This window comes from Periplaneta americana, chromosome 11 (assembly GCF_040183065.1).
Source record: "Periplaneta americana isolate PAMFEO1 chromosome 11, P.americana_PAMFEO1_priV1, whole genome shotgun sequence".
In the NCBI taxonomy this organism is placed as follows: Eukaryota; Metazoa; Arthropoda; class Insecta; order Blattodea; family Blattidae; genus Periplaneta; species Periplaneta americana.
This window is the reverse complement of record NC_091127.1, coordinates 4,134,976-4,159,963: the sequence shown is the minus strand read 5'-3', so window position 1 is coordinate 4,159,963 and position 24,988 is coordinate 4,134,976. Positions and strand designations below refer to the sequence as shown.

Sequence of the window (24,988 nt, the reverse complement as noted above, 5' to 3'; positions counted from 1 at the left end):
TAAACATAACAGCAAACATACTTGGTAACCATGGAAACATAACAACGACGCCATTTCCTCATATTCTGTCGTATACTTCAGCGCTCCACGATTGTGTTCTGTTTGCAAATCACGTAAGCATAAGCATGAAAGTTTGGAGTTTGAAAATTTTCATGTTAACGTCTTACGGTAATGTTTATGTAAATTCTTATGTGAATCATTGTGATTGATCCCATTTTGTAGCCTGGGCGCAAACTTCTGTGTTTATGTTACGGTTATGTTTAATTTTCATTGTGAATGGGCCTTAAGAAAGTAAACGAAATGCTTGTATGCTTTGCCTTACTCTATGAAGTGCTATTTTGCCGTAAAAGAAATGATCGACATTGCTACGTCATCTTTATAATCCGCTGTTTAATGACGCTGTATGAACTATTCATTGCAGTCGTCAGCTACGGTGGAATTGGTGGTAACTGATAATGATATATTTCGCGAGATGAAAGCGAAACAATGACAGAACTTTGCGCAGACGATCCATTTTCATAGCTTCAATACGGTTCTTGTCTTGTCTTTAATGCCAAAGTTTCTCCCCCATATCTCAATACACTCTCCACAGTTAGGTTAAGTATCATCCTTTCGTTTTTTGTCTGATGTCACATCTCCATAGTAACCCATTGAGTTGTTTTGTAGCGATACGTCCTTCTGCTACAAGGTTTTCGACTTCTTTCTCACATGCCTACGATGGGTAAAGGCTGTTATACAGCACAATAAAATATTAGTAAATAAATAAACATAAATAAATTATTGTTTCGGAATATGTATGGTAAGACTTTCCTGTGTTAAATTTCAACGTACTTCGTTTACATGTTTCGACCTATTTATGGGTCATCTTCAGAATTGGTCGTTGTTGGTCTTGGCGCCACTTATTCTGTTTCCTGTGAGGGTGTGTTCCTGTGGTATAGTGTAAAGTCAAAGAGTGTGTGTGTTTTGAAGTTCAGTTGTGTGTTGAGAATTTCGTTGGGGTGTGTTTTGTGTTTTTGTGTGTCTGTATATTTCATATTGTTCTAGTGTGTTTGGTTTCTGGTTTTTTGGTTGGATATGCAGTATTTCCACGTCTGTGTTGATGTCTCTGTGGGTGTGGTTAGCATTTGTGATGTGTTCTGCATATGTGGAGGTGTTTTGTAATTTTGTTATGGCTGTGATGTGTTCTTTGTAACGTGTTTGAAATGATATGTAAAATTATTGTTGTTGTTGTTGTTGTTGTTGTTGTTGTTGTTGTTGATGTAAATGTAATCGAACTTGCTGGATTGTAGCTAGACCTTTCAATTAACTGATACCTGTTTAACTTGTAGTGAGATGTTCACTTGTTTCTTCTCCTTTGCAGGTGGAGGAGCGGTAACCATGTCGACCGACGTGGGTGATGTCTCACTCATCCAAGATGAGGACCTGCTACGCAGGATGGTAAGCCATCTTGGAACAAATGAAGCGTATCCTATATTTCACAGAAAAGTCATTTGATTCGATGCATTAGTATGTTGTCCACATGCGCTTGATCATGTGAAAGTTTTTGTCTGATTAGATCTGTGAAGGCATTTCCTGCACAGGTTATAAAGGGTATCGGTGTCGATCTGAAAATTGCAGCGAAGAGGAAACCTGCAACGAGATGCAGTTCTTGGTCGGTAGAAAGCGTTGCACTGTCATTTAATGGGATATCGGCGAGTTTAAACTTTTGAGCATGTCCAGACACAACTAAACGTTCAGTTTTATAGAAAGTTGAACGTGTTACATAGCTCTTCGGCTGCGCAACTGACCAGTGTGTATCATAAACTTCCTTCCTTGCGTCAGCAATCAAATCCGAAAATGCCCTCAATTATTGTATCGTCTGACATATTTGTATGTCTCTCTGTCTGTGACTATCCGTCTGTCTATATCCTTGGATCCCCAACAATTTGGAGATCTGCTTTAATATTAAACACTTAATTAAAATTAAAATTTTTACATGAAATGTCAGAACTTTTACTTAAAAAATAGCGGTATAGTTTATCAGCAGAGACCGGAAGTTTAGGCATTATGAATCATTAAATTAGGCAGGCAAAAAGGCATCATAAATGGCTAAAATAGGCAGGCAAAAAGGCATCATAAATAGCTAAAATACGCAGGTAAAAAGGCATTATAAATAGCTAAAATACGCAGGTAAAAAGGCATTTTAAATAGCTAAAATACGCAGGTAAAAAGGCATTATAAATAGCTAAAATACCCAGGTAAAAAGGCATTGTAAATAGCTAAAATAGGCAGGCAAAAAGGCATTATAAATAGCTAAAATACGCAGGTAAAAAGGCATTATAAATAGCTAAAAATAGACAGGCAAAAAGGCATTATAAATAGCTAAAATACGCAGGTAAAAAGGCATTATAAATAGCTAAAATGCGCAGGTAAAAAGGCATTATAAATAGCTAAAAATAGGCAGGCAAAAAGGCATTATAAATAGCTAAAATACGCAGGTAAAAAGGCATTATAAATAGCTAAAATGCGCAGGTAAAAAGGCATTATAAATAGCTAAAATACGCAGGTAAAAAGGCATTATAAATAGCTAAAAATAGGCAGGCAAAAAGGCATTATAAATAGCTAAAATACGCAGGTAAAAAGGCATTATAAATAGCTAAAATACGCAGGTAAAAAGGCATTATAAATAGCTAAAATATGCAGCCAAAAAGGCATTATAAATAGCTAAAAATAGGCAGGCAAAAAGGCATTATAAATAGCTAAAATAGGCAAGCATAAAGGCATTATAAATAGCTAAAATAGGCAGAAAGGCATCATAAATAGCTAAAATAGGCAAGCATAAAGGCATTATAAATAGCTAAAATAGGCAGGCAAAAGGCATCATAAATAGCTAAAATAGGCAGGCAAAAAGGCATTATAAATAGCTAAAAATAGGCAGGCAAAAAGGCATTATAAATAGCTAAAATAGGCAGGCAAAAAGGCATTATAAATAGCTAAAATAGGCAGGTAAAAAGGCATTATAAATAGCTAAAATAGGCAGGCAAAAAGGCATTATAAATAGCTAAAATAGGCAGGTAAAAAGGCATTATAAATAGCTAAAATAGGCAAGCAAAAAGGCATTATAAATACTAAAATAGGCAATAAAAGGCAATTACAAAAACCTTGCACTAAAACCCACAACCTTGCACTGTCCACAAAGCGATTTCGGCAGCAAGAAAAGCTTTACATAAGTGGAATGCAAATTGAGATTTTCGACTCGATGTTGCAATTACTGTTGGAAGCAAAGAAATCTTCTTCCCAGTAGCCTTGGAAAGTCCATTTTTGTGTTTGGTTTTACTGATATGTTGCGATATGAAATATTTAGCTAGCTACAACAATTTGTATCTCGAAAAGAAAGCAAAAACGAGCAAAATCGTGTTAAACTTTTTTGTTTGAAATATCTCAAAAAATTATTCCACGGCTCATCTTGTATATCATCTACGTGACACTTCTTTTAAATAAAAATGTGTGTTTAGCCACTTGATTAACGGAATGTGCGGACTCCACATGCTTCCTGTCACAGCCCGTGTTATCTTCTGAACGCCCACGAAGTGCAGAGATGCGAAGGGTGGGCACTCAGGCACGTTTGCTCCAGATTCCCCCGATTATGGCCTCTGCCGTGTGAACCGGGAGGGTGGATTTCTTTACTCCAACTGAAGGATGACGGGACGGTAATAACGACCCACAGAGGGGTCTGGCATTCGTCAGCAGTCCTACGAGTAGCTGGTCCACTCTTTGCTGTTCTTCGTTGTGTACACGGCGCTCCATAAACTGAGATACGAAGGCATCAGATTTAGTTTATTTAGGCCCAGTTGTACGACACGGAATAAAGTCCTGTTAAAATTATTTCCATGGTTACGCGAGAAATATGTTGTGCAAACTCGGAACAGTGCATTATTCGGAGGATATCTTCCGAGTAAGCTATTCACTCGCTGTTAAATTGTTATCTAAAGAATAAATTATAAAATGGCTACAGTATTAAACATAAAACTCTGATACTGATTGCGAATTGGTAGGCCTATATGATTTTAAAATATCAACAGAGAAGACGAAAATGGCCTTCCTGGGTAAATCGCTTGTGAGATCAAAAATCACACTTGATTGTAAACTTATTGAACAAGTAAAAAATTTCAGCTATCTAGGTTAAGAACTAAATGTAAATAATGAAGCGGAAAAAGACATATGTAAAAAAATATATCAAAATGTCAAAATATATCTGGTACCATTCATCAAACATTTAAAAATAAAGCAAGAAAAAAAAACAGGTTAAAGTTTTATAAAACAATGGAAGTACTCACTTTGCTCTACGGTTTCAAAACAAGAGTATTTACACAGAAATCTGAAAGTAAAATACAGAATGCGAAAATGAGATTTCTGAGAAGTACAAAAGGGTGCACAAGACTAGACCAGATAAGAAATCAAGAAATAAGGAACGAACTAAACATCTATGCCATAAAAGATAAAATAAAAGATTACAATGGCAAGTAGTTACAACATATAAATAGAATATTAGATAGAAGACTCCCTAAATTAGCCTTTGAATTGATTGATTGATTCATTCATTCATTCATTGGCTGATTATTCTATACATGGCCATATACATGGATGTACACGTCAATTACATAATAAATAAAAAACATAATAAAATTAAAAACACTACAAGTTAAAATACATTTAAAATAAGTAATACAATCAAGTAGTATTGCATATATCATAACTTGTAATTTAAGAATAAAAAGTTTGACCAGTTAAAATCTGTTTAACTTTCACTTTAAATTTTGCATAAGGTAAAGTTTGTATCTGCAATGGTAATTTATTAAAAAAAAATACAATGCTAGTATGGGCAGGCGATTTTTCATATTTCACAAGTCTATGATTTTTTATTGAGAACAGATGTGCATTTCGTGTGTTATAATTATGATAATCTAGATTCGTATTGTATTTATTCTCATTCTGTTTCAAGAAAATTAGGCATTTGTAAATATAAATGGATGGAAATGTTAAAATTTTGTATTGTTTAAAATAAGGTTTACATGAGTCAAAACTCTTTAATTTAAAAATGGATCGTATAATTCTTTTTTGTGCAATAAATATCCTATTAACATTGGTAGAGTTAGCAGCGAATAGAGATTATAAAGAATGGACACTTCGCGCCGGTACCTTTGATGTAGCCGGACTGATTTCAATGACCTTCAAGCCAGCTAGAGCGTGAGATTCTGCTTTCTCCCTAGAGTTGGCGCTGACATCACACCAGCTAGCAGTCGACACAGCGGAAATATAACACATATAATTAATACATCTAGGTACATTATGTACTCAAATAAAATAAATGGATCCATAAAATAATAAATCCGTCATTAACTGTAATGTCTAGACTCTAGAGTTCCTTTATAATGAGAGTTGATACGTTGACCCCAACAACAATTAAAATATGTAATGATATGATAGCACTGAAAATGGAAAAACAAAATCCTTATGAGAAGTAAAACCATATACCTATATCATATTATATACAAATATTAAACGAATTTTATACATAATTTTATAATGTATTGTATTATTTTATAATATAATTTATTATATCTGAAATATAAAAAAAAATATTATTACAACTAGTTTGTCACTGAGAAATAAGTAAAAGCTGTTAACTGGAATTTATTTGAAGCAAAGCGTTACTGGATTATGCAATAAGGTAGGCGATGTTTGGATCCTGTGTCTCAACTCTATTCTCAATTATTATCTTAGCCCATGCTCGATTACACTAACCTCTAGCGCTTGAAAGTGGAACTAAACGCTGGCGCACAGAGAAACAAAACACAGGAAAATTCGCTCAGTGTCCATTCTTTATAATCCCTATTCGCTGGAGTTACCCCATAAGAAAACGGCATAACTGAGATATGCATAAACAAGTGAATAGTAAATTGAAATCAATATTTTGGTGTTTAGTTTATCTCTCAGTTGCAAAATAGCAAAATTAGCAGAACAAAGTTTTTTAGCAATAAAATCAGAATGCTCGTTCCAAGTCATAATTTTGCCAAGAAATTTAGTACTGTGTTGGTTTTGGGTCAAATGACATGGAAAATTTATATTCATGGGTCTATTAACAAATACAAACCAATGGCAGCGAGAATGTTGGAAGACCCAAAAAGCGTTGGTGAGATCAACTGTCGGAACAAGCAGATGACCAATCCTTGCAGTGGAGTGGAAGAAAAAGAAGAAGAAGAAGATAGTAATAATAATATGCAGCAACATGTTCTACCTTGGTCTGTTCTGTGTGGTATTAGGCCGTCAGTGTGCGTTGCTTGTTGACAGTAAACATGTTATCCAGTGTCTGATAGAAATAGCATTCTTTGAAGCTTGACTATTTTTCTCCATTCAAACAATGGCAATTACGCTGTGCCAAGAACTAATTGAATACAATAACCACATGCCTGGTTGTTAATTGTACTTCTCGACAAGTTCTGTAGAAATTATCTTCATCTGCGACACTCCTTAAGAAACGCAGCTGTATGCCAAAAAATTAATTCTCGGAGTACCCACTCTCCAGAAATGGATGTACTGATTACGACTACAGCCAGGGTTTGCTTAAAGTCTACGTGAAATTGCAAACAGTAATATCCTTCATATAGCCTACCTATCGCAAGCATTGGAAGTGGGCAAAAAAAGTAGAAAAGTTTGAGTCTAGCGTTGTCATGGTTACGACTTCCTGTGGTGGAGCTATCTTTTCATATACCAACTGTTACTAGACCGACTCCTGGGGGCGTGATGTAACATGACATTAGCCCTCCATTTTAAACAATAAAGAACGTTTCGTATTAAAAAAAATTCCACGATCTAGGCAGGAATTGAACTCGGAAGTATTTCTTTGGCTTATTTTCATGTTAAGAAACACATTCACCTCTTATATATTTGATTCTTCTAATTTCTCGGTCGTCGAAACTTTAGCCTAGGCCTATTTAATTTATTTACAACACTGAATATAATCCAAATAAACACTCCGACTCAATGGAAAGCCAACATTACCTTTTTTAAGATTAGACTATCGTGTTTGTCTTCATTATTATTGCCTGCACTGAAATCGCTCGAAACACGGTTGCGGAGAATATGAAACACACTATTTTCTCTGCGCTGATATTAACGAAAGAGAATTGTAGTATGCTATACCCAAATTAAAAGTAAATAAAGAAAATTATTTAATAAAATAATAAATCGAAAATGATTATTTTATCAATGATTGAGCATTAGTACATTATGCAACGAGCCTATAATGGTAGTAATTAAGACGCGAGTATGTTTGTTTATGAAACTAGCGCAAGCGAGTTTCATAATTTTCATACGAGCGTCTTAATTACCATTATAGGCAAGTTTCATACGACTTTTTATGCTGGACCATATTTCTAACTTGAAATTATTCATAAGTATCCATGTTATTCTTATCTGCCTGAGGAGCGGAACTGACCTTGTCCAATACCTCGTAAATTGTGAGATGTGCGCAGACGCGAAAGTATTGATTTTTTCCGAGAAACAAATGTCGACATTGACCTTGATATAATCTAGAGAGTAAAATAAACATTAATCTTGATATAACCTTGAAATTGAATTAGACATTAAAAAACGAGATGACAAATTGAATTTATTTGAATATTATTTACAATTAACGCTAATTATTATAGTAACAGAACTAGTTTTTTCGATTGCATATCCGAGGATAATCGATACTTGCGCTTTCATATTGCTACAATGGTATTTTCTGATTGGTGGAACACCAGAACTTTAATGAATAGGTGTACTTTAATGAGGTGCATTAAAGGGCTGCTACCAGGTGTATAATTACTACATTTCGGTATGGTCGAGCATAAAATAAATTTATGAAACTGGATAAGTTTCATATTGAAGTAAACGAACATATCACCAAGATTCTTGCTCTGTATTTCTTTAGCTTTTCTGTCAGTAGGCATATGTCTTGACTTTATATAACGTTATTTTTCCTGTATCCACCACGGGGTTGAAACCCATTTGTAGTTAATAAATATTCATTAATTGATTTAATGGCGATCTTACTCGTGTTAATTATGTAAGCATGTGTGGCTTACAGCTGTTTCGGTGTTACTTGACACCATCCTCAGAGCTTACTAGATCTCGGCGCTATCTCAACTTCGCTGCCTGTTGTGTGGGTGCGTTCGTGTGATGAAGAGTTGTGTCAAATAGAGTGTGTGTTCTGAAATTGATCTATGTGTTGAGAATTTGATTAGGGTGATAGTGTGTCTGTATATTTTATATTGTTCTACTGTGTTGAGTTTTCGGTTTTTTGGTTTTTGGGTTGTATGTGTAGGATTTTCATGTATGTATTTATGTTATTGTTTGTGTGGTTAGCATTAGTTATGTGTTCGAAATATGTAGATGTATTGTGTCCTCTGGTTATTGCTTTAATGTGTTCTTTGTATCGAGTTTTGAACACATTAAAGCAATAACCAGAGGACACAATACATCTACATATGCCGAACACATAACTAATGCTAACCACACATACAGTAACATAAATACAGACATGGAAATCCTACACATACAACCCAAAAACCAAAAACTCAACACACTAGAACAATATGAAATATACAGACACATTAAAACACACCCTAATCAAATTCTCAACACACAGATCAATTTCAGAACACACACACTATTTAACACAACTCTTCATCACACGAACGCACCCACACAACAGGCAGCGAAGTTGAGATAGCGCCGAGATCTAGTAAGCTCTGAGGATGGTGTCAAGTAACACCGAAACAGCTGTAAGCCACACATGCTTACATAATTAACACGAGTAAGATCGCCATTTAATCAATTATTTATATTCAAGTGTTATATGTAGTGTACGAAGGAATGAACATGAAATATTCATTCATTCATTCATTCATTCATTCATTCATTCATTCATTCATCATTAACCTCAATCCAAGGCTGACATTAAATTGAGGGGAATTCTGACATGAAAAAGAAATTTTACTGAATGAGAAGATAAATTTTTCAGAAAGAATTCAACATTACTGAACTTGGTGGATATGTGTGAAAATAAATATATCGATGGCTGAGAACCAGACTGTTCTAAGTCCAACTTCTTATAAGAAAGAAATCTGTGTTTCATTGTGTTCCAGTTCTTGTCTGCATATATGAATCGAACAAAATTGTAAATATTCCTCTCCATAAGGTTGCTATGAAGCTATTCCAAATTGCTTCATGAAGCTTTGAATGCTAGGAGCTTAATATAGTTCTCTTGAACAAAAAAAAAAAATAGTAAAATTAACCTCGAACAGTCTGGATCTGGGCCATCGATATTCCAAGCGTGGCATATAGAATTTGGTTGCCATAAGTGACTTTTAAGATAAACAAACAAGTGATATCTCCAGTACATTAGTTACAATGATCTACAAAGGCTGGAAGAGACAATAACATGTGGAGCGAAACTCGTTCACCGCCCTTTCCATCAATCATATGTGTTGAACGCAAAGGTTGCAGCATCTCTCACAGATATAAATAGATTGTCTTGATATGGGCGTTGCCGCTCGTGTTCTGCGTAAGGATTTCCATAGCCCACTCGGTGAAGTCCACAAGCAACATAACGCTGTCAGCGCTTTCTTCCGTAGGTACATTGCATTTCTAACGTCTGCTACATTCATATACTTACGACCCTGGCAAAAATGTGAACTTCTGAAACATATTAGCATATCAATTAATTGATTAATTCATTTTTTATTTCTTGTTTTGCTTAACCTCCCCTTTCATCCGACTTACATACCACTGCAGGTTGAGTTGTTGTTGGTTTGTTGTATTAGGCCTATCAGGCAGTACATCTCACATGACGATATGTGTCAGAGGAAGAACAATTATTGTTTGTATGGGCTATTCCATAATTCACTGCGGGCTAAAGCAGGGAGATGCACTATCACCTTTACTTTTTAACTTCGCTCTAGAATATGCCATTAGGAAAGTCCAGGATAACAGGCAGGGTTTGGAGTTGAATGGGTTACATCAGCTTCTTGTCTATGCGGATTACATGAATATGCTAGGAGAAAATCCACAAACGATTAGGGAAAACGCGGAAATTCTAGTTGAAGCAAGTAAAGCGATAGGGTTGGAAGTAAATCCCGAAAAGACTAATTATATGATTATGTCTCGTGACCAGAATATTGTACGAAATGGAACTATAAAAATTGGAGATTTATCTTTCGAAGAGGTGGAAAAATTCAAATATTTTGGAGCAACAGTAACAAATATAAATGATACTCGGGAGGAAATTAAACGCAGAATAAATATGGGAAATGCCTGTTATTATTCGGTTGAGAAGCTTTCATCATCCAGTCTGCTGTCAAAAAATCTGAAAGTTAGAATTTATAAAACAGTTATATTACCGGTTGTTCTGTATGGTTGTGAAACTTGGACTCTCACTTTGAGAGAGGAATAGAGATTAAGGGTGTTTGAGAATAAGGTTCTTAGGAAAATATTTGGGGCTAAGAGGGATGAAGTTACAGAAGAATGGAGAAAGTTACACAACGCAGAGCTGCACGCATTGTATTCTTCATCTGACATAATTAGGAACATTAAATCCAGACGTTTGAGATGGGCAGCACGTATGGGCGAATCCAGAAATGCATATAGAGTGTTAGTTGGGAGGCCGGAGGGAAAAAGACCTTTGGGGTGGCCGAGACGTAGGTGGAAAGATAATATTAAAATGGGTTTGAGGGAGGTGGGATATGATGGTAGAGACTGGATTGATCTTACTCAGGATAGGGACCAATGGCGGGCTTATGTGAGGGCGGCAATGAACCTCCGGGTTCCTTAAAAGCCAGTAAGTAAGTAAGTAAGTAATGGGCTATTCCATATGAAATCGATCAGTAAAAACCTCGCATTTTTTTATACTCTAATTTTACCCTACTTATACAAGGTGCTGAGGTGAGTGCATTTTCAAAAATATACTATCGAAAGTCAAACAGTTTTCGTATTATTGAGCGACAAATTTAGCGTATTTTATAAAAACAAGCCCCTTTCAGCGCTCAGAACTCTGGAACCATTTACTGGAGAATATTGAACGAGAGCTCATTTTGAAGCTGACATTTGGTAGGTTATGATAAGAAGTAATCCTTATTTTTATTGTACACAGAGAGACAGATAATCTGATTTTACTTGCTTTTAGGCTTTTTGGCGATTTGTAAAAATGTAAAAAAATATTGAGAAAATACCTTGCATTATTAAGAGGGATTCGGCATTGTTTGGTTAGTGGTACGACAATAAGTTTCGAGGGTATTAAATAAATTATTTTCACACGCCTAGACTTGAACGGCGCAGTACCGCACGCACTGGCCGAGAGCTGAAGATAAGCGAGTGTTGAGCGTCATTTTACTCCTGTGTTTATGAAAACCTGTGATAAAGCTAGCCCAGCTATGCGCTACTAGACGAAATATCGCGTGTTTGTCTCCTGGCCTTGCTTATCTGGGCTAGATCCCGCCTCACAGTCAGCTGGTTAGTTCACGCGCGTACTATTTATTTTCTTTATTTGATATTTTCAATACTTTCTTATCAACGTACCGCCAGTAAAAAATATGTGTTTATTTGTACTTTCAATGCGGAATCTAACCATATATTTTAAAAATATTTTTTCGTGGCCAAAGGCGTCTTAATGAAGAAAAATCTAAATTTCTCCATTTCCATAAAAAGTAAGCAAAACTGTTTACATATCAAAATAAACCATGATTTTGATCATTGGGTGAAAGGGTTTCGGAGCCACAACAGTTTAAAGTTGCTAATTTTATGAAAATACGGTAAATTTAAATATTATTAATTTAAACACTATGAAGTTCTGATGCCTCAAACTTTGCACAAAGCATTGTATCACAGTTGTCTACGGACAGAAAAAGTTTCATTGTATTAAAAAATTGCAAGGTCAATTTTCTCTATATGTCGGTCGATTTGAGATGGAATAGCTTGCATGCATCTGAAGTCTGATTAGTGTAATATATAGTTTGGTGAAGGAAATTCATTGAACCGCTGAGACATCGCAGGACAATCACAAGACAACGAACAGACACCCAGTCCCGTGGACGGAAGAAAAATTTCTTCCTTTGTCCACGTCGGAAATCGAACCTCGGACCGTTTGGGTGTGAAGCTCACGCGATGTCTACATAGCCCTAATTAATTAATTATAGATTGAAACTAAAAGCCTGTTTCGAACTTACCATCCTCTTTCTGGCCAGTGATGAATTCAAAAAGTGTTGCGGGGAAGAATTGCTAGTCGAAGGAAAATAATTTTCCCCAATAGGTAAATTAAAGTGACACCAGAACCTTTTCCCTTGCATTTTTAACTATATCCTGATTGTACCTATACAGTGTAAAATATTACCAGTCTTGTATATACAGTCACGAAGCTTGAGTTGTGAGGGTGCTAAGAACAATAGACTGTGCCGGTACTATTTTGCATTGTCTGTAATGAGGCGATATTAACGATCCTAGTGGTTAGCGACTATCTATGGATGCATATTTACTATGTATTGAGATTCGTGACTGTATATACTAGATTGTGATATTACCATGGCAACTGTACATTATTAAGCAAAGCCTGCATGATATAATAAAAAAAACAAGGTAGCTACAATAAAAATGTATAAGAAAAACGTTTTTGATGTCACTATACCATAATAGTAATATACGTTACAAGAGCGGTATGTTGACGTTTTCATGTTCGAGGAAAAGATTGAAAAAGCGAAACGTAGTTGAGCTTTTTTAATTTCCGAGAACATGAAAACAAACATACAGCTCGTGTATCATACATTATTTTGTGCGAAGATCGTTTATTACATACCTGAAAGACGAATTTCTAATTAGTTGCAATGAAATCTCCATGTTGGTTTCTGTTTAATGACGGCAACTTCGGAAAACCAAAATATCTTTCTTCAACATTGTTGCTATAAAATGTTTTCTGTGTTTACTATACTCCAGCAGGCCTTGATATACGTCTGTCTTTCCCCCCCCCCCCAGTCTATAAATGCGAACTTAAAACAAACGGTAAGGTTATGTAATGATTTATTTTTCATTTTAATATTTTAACAATATTATTTATATAACATATTGCAGTAATAACATCGGCATCTGGAATCTTGTTGATTTTTTCACGGCTTCCTTAATGTTACTTGTATCAGGAATGCAATAAGTTTCGTGGAGTAGTAGAGTTTACTTAATTTTTGCAAATATTTAAAAACAATAATTAACAATGCAATTTAGGTGAAATTGCAGTGGTAAGTTTCCAATTTATAATTATTACTATGTTAAACGTCTCTAAAAATAATATGTTAAAAGCCTAAAGCAGTAAAATGAATGTCGCGCTTAAGCGGTAAGAAGAGGGAAAATGTTGTGTGTGTTACGTTGGCAATACTGAATGTGGTATTTCACACTTACCGCGTATTGGTTCTGTGCGGAAAACAAGCAAATACGCACGATCTCGCACAAAATTAATGTAATGTAGAGTTTCATTAATTGATACTAACAATTTACAATAAGCTGGTAGAGGACACAAAGTATAAAAATAGCTCTTAAATAAAGAGTAAATGCTAAAAAGGCGCTATAAAAGCCTTTTTTTTCTATCAGGACCTACATTTAAAATGTATTAATAAGGCTGTGTTCACATTTTTACCTGTTAAAAAGGAATTTGGGCCCAGCGAGATGGCCAAGGCTACCTCGGACTCGCATTCAGGAGGCCTAAGTTCAAATCCCGAGACCGGCGAATCTGAGTGTGAGTTTTTTCAGGCTTTTCCCCGCTCGCAAAGGGAAATACCGGATTGAATTTTACTTTTCATCTACCCCGAACGTTCTGTCCGTTAATATAGGATATAAGATGTAATTTTATCCGTTTTCTGTATATGTGTTTTGTTGTCTTTAGGAGATGGTCCCTGCGTCGAGCTAATCTGTCACCGGGGTATGTGGTTAAAAGAAACTATCCATTATCCATGTCGATTCAAAATTGTACAGGTCCAAAGTTTTCAATCTGAAAGAACGCAGAGACTGAACTGAATTGGGATCTAAAATACTTACTTACTTACTTACTTACTTACTTACTTACTTACTTACTTACTTACTTACTTACTTACTGGCTTTTAAGGAACCCGGAGGTTCATTGCCGCCCTCACATAAGCCCGCCATCGGTCCCTATCCTGAGCAAGATTAATCCAGTCTCTACCATCATATCCTACCTCCCTCAAATCCATTTTAATATTATCTTCCCATCTACGTCTCGGCATCCCCAAAGGTCTTTTGCCCTCCGGCCTCCCAACTAACACTCTATATGCATTTCTGGATTCGCCCATACGTGCTACATATCCTGCCCATCTCAAACGTCTGGATTTAATGTTCCTAATTATGTCAGGTGAAGTATACAATGCGTGCAGCTCTGTGTTGTGTAACTTTCTCCATTCTCCTGTAACTTCATCCCTCTTAGCCCCAAATATTTTCCTAAGAATCTTATTCTCAAACACCCTTAATCTCTGTTCCTCTCTCAAAGTGAGAGTCCAAGTTTCACAACCATACAGAACAACCGGTAATATAACTGTTTTATAAATTCTAACTTTCAGATTTTTTGACAGCAGACTAGATGACAAAAGCTTCTAAAATACTAATGAGTTGTTTTATAGTACTTCAAGCTATGCTGAGTGTCGTTTTTGTTTTCAAAAGTTTTTTTTGTTACTATGTTCCTGGCGTTTTTCTTACCTTTCATTATAAACAAATTTATAACGATACATTTCTCTATTTCTGTCGTTTTATAAACACCTAAGAATTTTTCGTTTTTGCCGAGAAATTATGGGATGATTATGAACAGAAATGGAAACGATGCTTTAAGATAATGGAGCGGTTGGCTACGCCCATCGTGTGGGTTAAACTGGATCTCTTTAGGCAGATAAAATATGCAGAAAGAGAGAGAGCCCAGCAACACCGAACGGTCGTGATGGCATTTTCAGCACTTCAAACCCCGCGTCACTCAATCTCTGATACAAATTTTATAGGTCATGGTGTATGCAACAGAAAAGACAACTTAACTGCGAGTGGAAGCTACATCCCTTGGTTGTAATCTCTCTCAGGGCAAGGATATTTGTCCGTTATCAGTGTAATATCTTGATGTCTCAAGATGCTTGGTGTCGTGCCGAACCTACGTCACTGGTGTCAAACTGTGTGTAGTCTGAGGTTATGAAGTGATTCAGCGTTGGCTTAGTCGAGAGTTTTGAAGGTTGTAATGCTAAGGAAAGATTAATTTGTGCGAGATCGTGCGTATTTGCTTGGTTTCCGCACAAAACCAATCCGCGGAAAGTCTAAAATTCCACATTCAGTATTCCCAACCTAACACACATAACAATTTCCCTCTTCTTACCGCTTAAGTGACATATTGATTTTACTGCTTTAGGCTTTTAACATATTATTTTTAGAGACGTTCAATATAGTAATAATTATAAATTGGAAACATACCACTGCAATTTCACCTAAATTGCACTGTTAATTATTGTTTTTAAGTATTTGCAAAAATTAAGTAAACTCTACAGCTCCACTAAAGTTACTGCATTCGTGATGCAAGTAACATTGAGCGGTGAAAAAATCAACAAGATTCCAGATGCCGATGTTATTACTGCAATATGGTATATAAATAATATTGTTAAAATATTAAAATGAAAAATAAATCATTACATAACCTTACCGTTTGTTTTAAGTTCGCATTTATAGACTGGGGGGGAAAAAAGACAGACGTATATCACGGCCTGCTGGAGTATAGTAAACACAAAAAACATTTTAGAGCAACAATGTTGAAGATAGATATTTTTGTTTTGCGAATTTGCCGTCATTGAACACAAACCAAGATGGAGATTTCATTGCAACTAATTAGAAATTCCTCTTTCAGGTATGTAATAAACGATCTTCGCACAAAATAATGTACGATTCACGAGCGGTATGTTTTCTTTCAATTCTCGGAAATTAAAAAAGCTCAACTACGTTTCGCTTTTTCGAACTTTTCCTCGAACATGAAAACTTCAACATACCGCTCTTGTAACGCATATTACTATTTAATGCTGGTACAGAATTCAATACGATCCGATTTGCTTCAATTAGTGGATGATAGTAAAGTGCAAAGGAAAAGTAAGGCTGACGATTCTTTCCCTTCAAGTGCCAGTTTCATTCTCTTGTTTTTCTACAAAATGGCACAATGTGTGAGTATAAATATTTGCTGACGTTGGTTTGTATGGACTGTAGCATGTGCAATGTGTCTTAGAAAATCTGATCGGTAAACTACACCGTGCCCAGCTTAAAATATATATAAAATGTATGGTTATAACCGAAAATTTGATCTACAAATGGAAATTAATGTATAGAGATTTAGTAGTGTAGATTGCTGGTAAAATTCATGTTCTGGGAATAATAAGTTAAGGTACGGTCACACGTCGCTACTTTTGCTGCGCAATTTTTGTACTGCAGCTGCAAAAGTTCCGTGTCGTGTCCACACGTAAGCCAAAAGCAGCGCGCTGCACGCTACTTTTCGTGCTGCGCAACCCGAGTGCAGCAAAAGTTGCAACTGGAGGTTGCGAGTCTGGTCACACACAAGGCGCTACTTTTGCAGCCGCAGTCATGCTGCAGGTTTCCATCTCCGTGTTGACTTCTCAATATACATTTTGTGGTTATGTTCGCATTATTAAGAAACTCATGCGAAAGCTTACTTATCTATTATTTGCTTTTCTGTCCTGACTAGTATTCTGAAATTGGCATTATTTTTACTATAGAGCTTTTAAAAAAAAAAAATTGGAGATTCATCCTTCGAAGAGGTGGAAAAATTCAAATATCTTGGAGCAACAGTAACAAATATAAATGACACTCGGGAGGAAATTAAACGCAGAATAAATATGGGAAATGCATGTTATTAATCGGTTGAGAAGCTCTTATCATCCAGTCTGTTGTCCAAAAATCTGAAAGTTAGAATTTATAAAACAGTTATATTACCGGTTCTTCTATATGGTTGTGAAACTTGGACTCTCACTCTGAGAGAGGAACTTAGGTTCAGGGTGTTTGAGAATAAGGTGCTAAGGAAAATATTTGGGGCTAAGCGGGATGAATTTACAGGAGAATGGAGAAAGTTACACAACACAGAACTGCACGCATTGTATTCTTCACCTGACATAATTAGGAACATAAAATCGAGACGTTTGAGATGGGCAGGGCATGTAGCACGTATGGGCGAATCCAGAAATGCATATAGAGTGTTAGTTGGGAGACCGGAGGGAAAAAGGCCTTTAGGGAGGCCGAGACGTAGATGGGAGGATAATATTAAAATGGATTTGAGGGAGGTGGGGTATGATGATAGAGACTGGATTAATCTTGCACAGGATAGGGACCGCTGGCGGGCTTATGTGAGGGCGGCAATGAACCTTCGGGTTCCTTAAAAGCCATTTGTAAGTAAGTAAGTAAGTATAGAGCTTTTAAAAACGCCTATATAATTAAATGATAACCAACAGCATATTCACGTAATCAATGTTGGCAACCCTCCTGTTTGGAACTACGCTACAGAAAATTAAAAAAGCGAATTATATCGTCAGCATTTAATAACTGTTATAAATCATTTATTTTCATCACATCTAACATTAAAATACATCCAAACAATAAAAGTATCATTGGCACATTTGGGTGGTAACACTGGTTGCGACCGCATCAAAAGTTTCAACAAAACCGATATCAAAAATGCTGCGGCTGCAGCCCTGAGAACCCTGTTCACACGTCGCTACTTCTAAGCTGCGCGCAGCATGGAAAAGTAGCGGGCAGCAGGTTCGGCAGCGCAACTTTTCGGGTTGCACCGTTGTTCACACGTCGCAGTACGAGAGTGGCGCAGTTTTTTGTACTGCAGCGCTGCAAAAGTAGCGACGTGTGACCGTACCTTTAATTAAGTAGTAAAATATCGCTGCACTCAAAAAGTATTGTGAATAAATTTGAATAAGGAATAAAAAAAGTTTCCTTCCCAGGCAGGATTCGAACCACGGAAGTCTTAGTTACCAGTCTATCGTGCTCTGGAGTGAACAAGGCTCTGAAATCAGCTACAAGGGTCGGTCCGGTTTTTTTGCCACTACTGTACATAGCACATATCAATGTAAAAATCTCAATTTAAAAAGAACAAAAATGGTACTTAGCACCTTTGATATTTCAATGCCTCATTTCTCCTGGCATCTTAGAAAATCCACAGAACATGACAGGGGGAATGGCTGTTTCAGTTTAGAACAAATGCCAAATGAATATGTTGATTGACTCTAATAAATGTAAGTCATCTATGAGCCTTGTCAGCATCTCGGAGCACAATACCACATCACACATTGGACAGTTTTTGGGCTCATGTTCGGTGCCCGTGGCACGATCCCACGTGAAACTTTAAATCAACTTAAACAATTTAAAATTTCTGATGCAACGATTGATGCCATAGGATCTCATGTGTTAAAATCATCCTTAGCTATAATTAGTAATCATTTGTACCCAACAAAATTTTTATTGTAAATGATTTCCTATGTTTTCATATCATTTATCTTAGTGTTTTCTTTTTCCTTTCAAATTGTCACACAATTGGTTTTCATGATTATTCTTTATGAATTGATTAGTAGGCCGATCTATTCGAACCCTTATTTAGGGCGGCTTTTTTTATTAAAAAATTCAGCTCTATGATCCTGGAGTATCTATGGAATACTCACTTACTTACTGGCTTTTAAGGAACCCGGAGGTTCATTGCCGCCCTCACACAAGCCCGCCATTGATCCCTATCCTGAGCAAGATTAATCCATCTGTCATCATATCCCACCTCCCTCAAAACCATTTTAATATTATCTTCCCATCTACGTCTCGGCCTCCCTGAAGGTCTTTTCCCCTCCGGCCTCCCAACTAACACTCTATATGCATTTCTGGATTCGCCCATACGTGCTACATGCCCTGCCCATCTCAAACGTCTGTATTTAATGTTCCTAATTACGTCAGGTGAAGAATACAATGCGTGCAGTTCTGTGTTGCGTAACTTTCTCCATTCTCCTGTAACTTCATCCCTTTTAGCCCCAAATATTTTCCTAAGCACCTTATTCTCAAACATCCTTAACCTATGTTCCTCTCTAAAAGTGAGAGTCCATAAAGAACAACCGGTAATATAACTGTTTTATAAATTCTAACTTTCAGATTTTTGGACAGCAGACCGGATGATAAAAGTTTCTCAACCGAATAAAAACAGGGATTTCCCATATTAATTTTGTGTTTAATTTCCTCCCGAGTATCATTTATACTTGTTACTGTTGCTCCAAGATATTTGAACTTCTCCACCTCTTCAAAATATAAATTTCCCATTTTTATATTTCCATTTCGTACAATATTCTCATCACGAGACATAATCATATACTTTGTCTTTTCGGGATTTACTTCCAAACCTATCTCTTTACTTGCTTCCAGTAAAATTCCCGTGTTTTCCCTAATCGTTTGTGGATTTTCTCCTAACATATTCACGTCATCCGCATAGACAAGCAGCTGATGTAACCAGTTCAATTCCAAACCCTCTCTGTTATCCTGGACATTCCTAATGGCATATTCTAGAGCAAAGTTAAAAAGTAAAGGTGATAGTGCATCTCCTTGCTTTAGCCCACAGGTATCTATGGAATAGGACGATTAATACTGACTACAATGTAACGATGCGTCAGAATCTGGCAAAGAGAAAGGCTGGGATTGGGTATAACGATTGTAGCTGCTAACTTGGAACGCAATATAGAGAACGGTAACCACCCGACCACCGAGGACTGGTCAGTACCGTACCGACAGGTCACGCCCACCTCTCTCAACTGGTCCAGTCTGAATATGTTGTTTGGTTGACAGTGGCAACAGACGGAGGACTTCGGGCGCAAGAAGGAGATCCGCGCCCGTATGTACAAGCTGCGGGAGCAGCGGCTGAAGGAGTTCTACACGACGGGCGAGGTGCTCCGCGACGTGCTCAGCACCAGCACGTCGTCCCTGGACGGCGGCAGGGGCCACCGCCAGAACTCCAACCTCATCGACACCTCCATGAGCAGTCAGAGGTGAGCAGTGAGCCGTTTCAGTTTTTACTTGGGGAGGGGAGCAGATTTTTATGGAAGGTCTCATAGGACCGATTGTATAAACCATTTAATCTTAGATCAGAGGTTAAATTGATCCTTGTTTCAGCTGAACTTGGAATTTTGTGTTGTATAAAGTCTAATCTGAGATTAATTTGTCTCAAACTAAAGTCAACTTTGACTGAAGAAATTTCTCCGATTAAGTTAGATGATCCAAGTTCAGTTATTTCTTTTCTGTTTGAAATATACGAGTGACAGATTGTGCAAATAAAATATCCATTATTATTATTATTATTATTGATATTAATAGGTATGGTAGGTACATTTATATATATTTCTTTCAATTTCTTGCCTTAATACACAAACAATCTTATATTTTATAAGACTCTATCGTGTTCAGCCGTATCAAATAACATAACCTACAATTATATTATGTTTATAACAATCATTCATTATTAATGGATATGATAGGTACATCCATAAATGTTCAATTAACTGTATTACTAGACGAAAATTGTCGTTTTATAAAGCTTTATTATGTTTAGCAGTATCAAACACCATAACATGATAACAACTTGGAGAACAGTCAACCTTCTTCTTATTGTCCGCCATTATTTACATTGCACAAAAAACCAGTGTCTCCAACAGAGTGTACGGAAAGTCGCCAAAAAGTAGTTGTAAAGTCGCTAGATTTCTCATTATCAACAAAGAAAGATTAAATTTTGTCACTATGGAGTGCTAAAAAGGTCACTAAATCCCTATTTAAGCAATATAAAAGTTAAAAGAAATTGTTGTTGAAAAAGAGTTAAAGTCGCTAGATTGGCAACACTGAGCAAACCTGTATAACATGGTCCGCGCATCACTTATTTCATCTGTTTATGCGATGTTGCCAAATCCTTTTCACGTGAACTTAGATTGCATTTGAACCATGGTAATTTGATCGCAGAAAAGTTTTATACAATAGAAGAAGTGTCTGAACTCGGTTCACTTTTCGATCTTCGATCAAAGTTGATCTTTAGTCAGGGAGTTTTATACAATTGGACCTTAGGGTATTGCCTTTAGCTTGGCTTACTCCCTCTTCTTTCCTCTGAAATGAACTATTTACCATCCCGTAAACTGGGCTAAACTTGACCGCTGGGGTAAACTTGATTGTAAAAAAATAAAAAGAAAAAAGTTCTAATCCATGATATTAGAAATGGACTAAACATATTTCTTTTAATTAATTATTCTTATTTTATTGGGTTATTTTACGACGCTGTATCAACATCTTAGGTTATTTAGCGTCTGAATGAAATGAAGGTGATAATGCCGGTGAAATGAGTCCGGGGTCCAGCACCGAAAGTTACCCAGCATTTGCTCGTATTGGGTTGAGGGAAAATCCCGGGGAAAACCTCAACCAGGTAACTTGCCCCGACCGGGATTCGAACCTGGGCCACCTGGTTTCGCTGCCAGACGCGCTGACCGTTACTCCACAGGTGTAGCCAATTAATTATTCTTTCCATATTTCTCAATACCGTAAGTTTTTTATATTTTAAATCACAAGTACGGCTGATAGTTGGTTTTTCGTTTTATTGTGAATTTTAACCCACTTCACACTCCACCGCTTTGGAGTAATGGTTAGCACGTCTGACCATGAAACGAGCGGGCCCGGGTTCAAATCCTGGTTGGAACAAAATATCTGGTTGCGGTTTTTTCCAGAGTTTTCCCTCAACGAATCCAAGCAGAATTGCTGGGTAACATTCGGCGTTGGGCCTCGGACTCATTTCGCCATCATTAATTCACATATCATCATCCATACTATAGCCCGGGTTAAGTCCACGGTGCGGTGTGCTGTACTTGTATAATAGGACACACTCTTGTACAAATGAACACAAACAATTTTATTGATAATGAAATTTTAATTTCAATATTGGCTAAGACCACACCGTACACGAGACTGGCTCTTACGTTAGTAGCTAGAAACATGATTGTTGTATAATACTTTTCAATTATACTCACTTTGCTTACTAGCTTAATAAATGTTATTATTAAATATTATTATTATTATTATTATTATTATTATTATTATTATTATTATTATTATTATTATCCCGCGTCGTGGCGTCGTGGTCTAAGTCCTCATAGGACTCGCGTTACGAATTCTCGCTGGTTCGAGTCCTAATGGGGCAAGAAATTTTCTCATGAAATTTCGGCCAGTGTATGGGGCCGGTGCCAACCAAGCATCGTGATGCATTTGAGGAGCTACGATAGGTAGCGAAATCCGTTTGCGAAAGCCAGCTGTAACGGTTGGGGAAATCATCGTGCTAACCACACCATACCTCAATTCTGGTTGGATGATCGTCCACCTCTGCTTCGGCATGTGAACATGACGCCAGAAACTTTATTCCAGTGCCGGAGTTAATTTTTCTCCGTTCTACCGATTCTTCACCGTATGGAAATGGATAATTACTGCACTCAAACATTATATATACTTCGGTACATCTTAGTAATATGCTAAAGCGTAAGTAATCACTTTGTGATTCAAGACGGCGCCATGTTTCGTTGGATCCCGGCCACTTAGTCACTCGTAATGAGTGCACCTCTGTACACGAGGGTAGGTCAACAAAAGGGAACACAGTAGGTAGAACTTAAAATGAGGGGGATTCAATCCGACATCGGAACTTTAATCCGGTGTAGCGCAGCACGTAAGGCTGGAAACCCGGGTTCGAGTCCCGGTGCCGGACAGAATGTTTCTCCGTTCTACCGATTCTTCACCATATGGAAACGCAGAATTCCTGCGCTGAAAAACCATATGTACTTCGGTATATCATAGTAATAGGAAGAACAAAGGTCCAATTATCTCGTGGCTGGACAAGACACTTTGTTTGTGGCTGTAATTCGCGGGTGCTCGTGTAAAGGTGGTGAAGTATGAATTGGTTAACATGGAATAAGTACAGATTTGAACTAGCCACAATTACTTTTCTCTTGTGTTATAGGGGTTAGGTCATTCTTCCATCTATAATGCAGGTACAGTGCTCCATATTTTGTGACAAAGGGGTTTTGTTCAGTACCGAAGGAGAGAAGTTTACAAACCTTGCAATTTGGCTTAACCCCCTTTACACGAGCACTCGCGAATTGTCCCTTTCATGAACGTTGCGTGGACTTTCCCTCATAATATTATTGTTATTCATATTACGAAATGAAAATCAAAAGTGTAGAACATTTTTAGAATGAAGACACTGATCTCTCACTGAAATCTCTCAGATATGTCATCTTTCTTACGCCTAGGCCAGGAAAATATCTCTTCATAAAATCTTTTGATTTCATTCTCTGCAGGGAAATACTGTTATGACGTCATCACTTAAAATAATTCTGACATGCTCTGGAGAATTACCCTGGACTATCATCACTTAAAATAATGCGGATATGCTCTGGAAAATTACCCTGGACTATCATCACTTAAAATAATTCGGACATGCTCTGGAAAATTACCCTGGACTATCATCACTTAAAATAATGCGGACATGCTCTTGAAAATTACCCTGGACTATCATCACTTAAAATAATGCGGACATACTCTGGAAAATTACCCTGGACTATCATCACTTAAAATAATTCGGACATGCTCCGGAAAATTACCCTGGACTATCATCACTTAAAATAATTCGGACATGCTCTGGAAAATTACCCTGGACTATCATCACTTAAAATAATTCGGACATGCTCTGGAAAATTACCCTGGACTATCATCACTTAAAATAATTCGGACATGCTCTGGAAAATTACCCTGGACTATCATCACTGAAATAATTCGGACATTCTCTGGAAAATTACCCTGGACTATCATCACTTAAAATAATGCGGACATGCTCTGGAAAATTACCCTGGACTATCATCACTTAAAACAATGCGGACATGCTCTGGAAAATTACCCTGGACTATCATCACTTAAAATAATTCGGACATGCTCTGGAAAATTACCCTGGACTATCATCACTTAAAATAATTCGGAAATGCTCTGGAAAATTACCCTGGACTAGATAGACTCCAAGTCTGACCCCATATACGGGGTTTGCCAATTGACACAGAATAGCGCACAATGAATTTTACAATCAACATTGTGAAAGAAATACAATATGTTTTTCATATATACTAAAAATGTTGTTACCATATAAATGGTTCCTAAATATCATGACTGAGTATTTAATTATAGTTATTATTATGTGTTAGCCTATTTATTTATTTTTATATCATCTCCTGCAAACACGTGTGATCTATTAATGTCAGAAACACATTTTCTTGAAAATTATACGTTTTAAAGAAAAGTCGGTGTATATAATAGACCCATAATATTCATGACAGAAACGCAGTTAAATTTCTGTCGCTTTATCACTACGAAGCGTAATTAAAGAAGAACGTATAATTTCCATACGTAAAATCCATTCATTCATTCATTCATTCATTCAATTTCGCAGCATTTCTGTATATCGTTTGTGAAATTAATATAGTGATAAAATAAGACATTAATCATACATTATTAATAAAGAAATATAGTACTAGTGGTAAAAATATACTATGACCGACACATTTCCTTAGAATCCAAGAGCAATCTAATTTCTGTCCTGTTTATTAGAAAACTATCTGTCAGGGACGATTTGTTTTTCGTTAAAGTTATTTTCACTTTATTTACATAAAATATATTAAATTGATGAATTATATCAATAACTCGTATGTTAGAAATGAAGGTAGTAATAGTTATTTATGTCTTACGAGAGATAAGTACTTTTTACTAGTCTAGGACGAGATGCGCCCAATTAAGTAGTTGTAGACTAGCAAATTCTACTTAACCTACGAACTGCATATAATATTTTTTT

The 24,988-nt window shown here is 36.6% G+C and overlaps 1 protein-coding gene across 13 annotated transcripts in view; it reads left to right on the top strand.

The window, feature by feature from the left end:
* LOC138708728 (mucin-17-like) overlaps nt 1-24,988 on the top strand; it is a 462,883-nt gene that overhangs the window by 148,347 nt on the left and 289,548 nt on the right. For all 13 annotated transcript variants that reach the window (XR_011334762.1, XR_011334760.1, XR_011334761.1 and 10 more), the window contains exons 2-3: nt 1,361-1,437; nt 19,921-20,120. Coding sequence is in view for 10 of the 13 variants with exons in the window: in XM_069838843.1 (XP_069694944.1) it covers nt 1,378-1,437; nt 19,921-20,120 (260 nt within the window). In the remaining 3 variants the exon portion in view is untranslated. The remainder of the gene's footprint in view (nt 1-1,360; nt 1,438-19,920; nt 20,121-24,988) is intronic.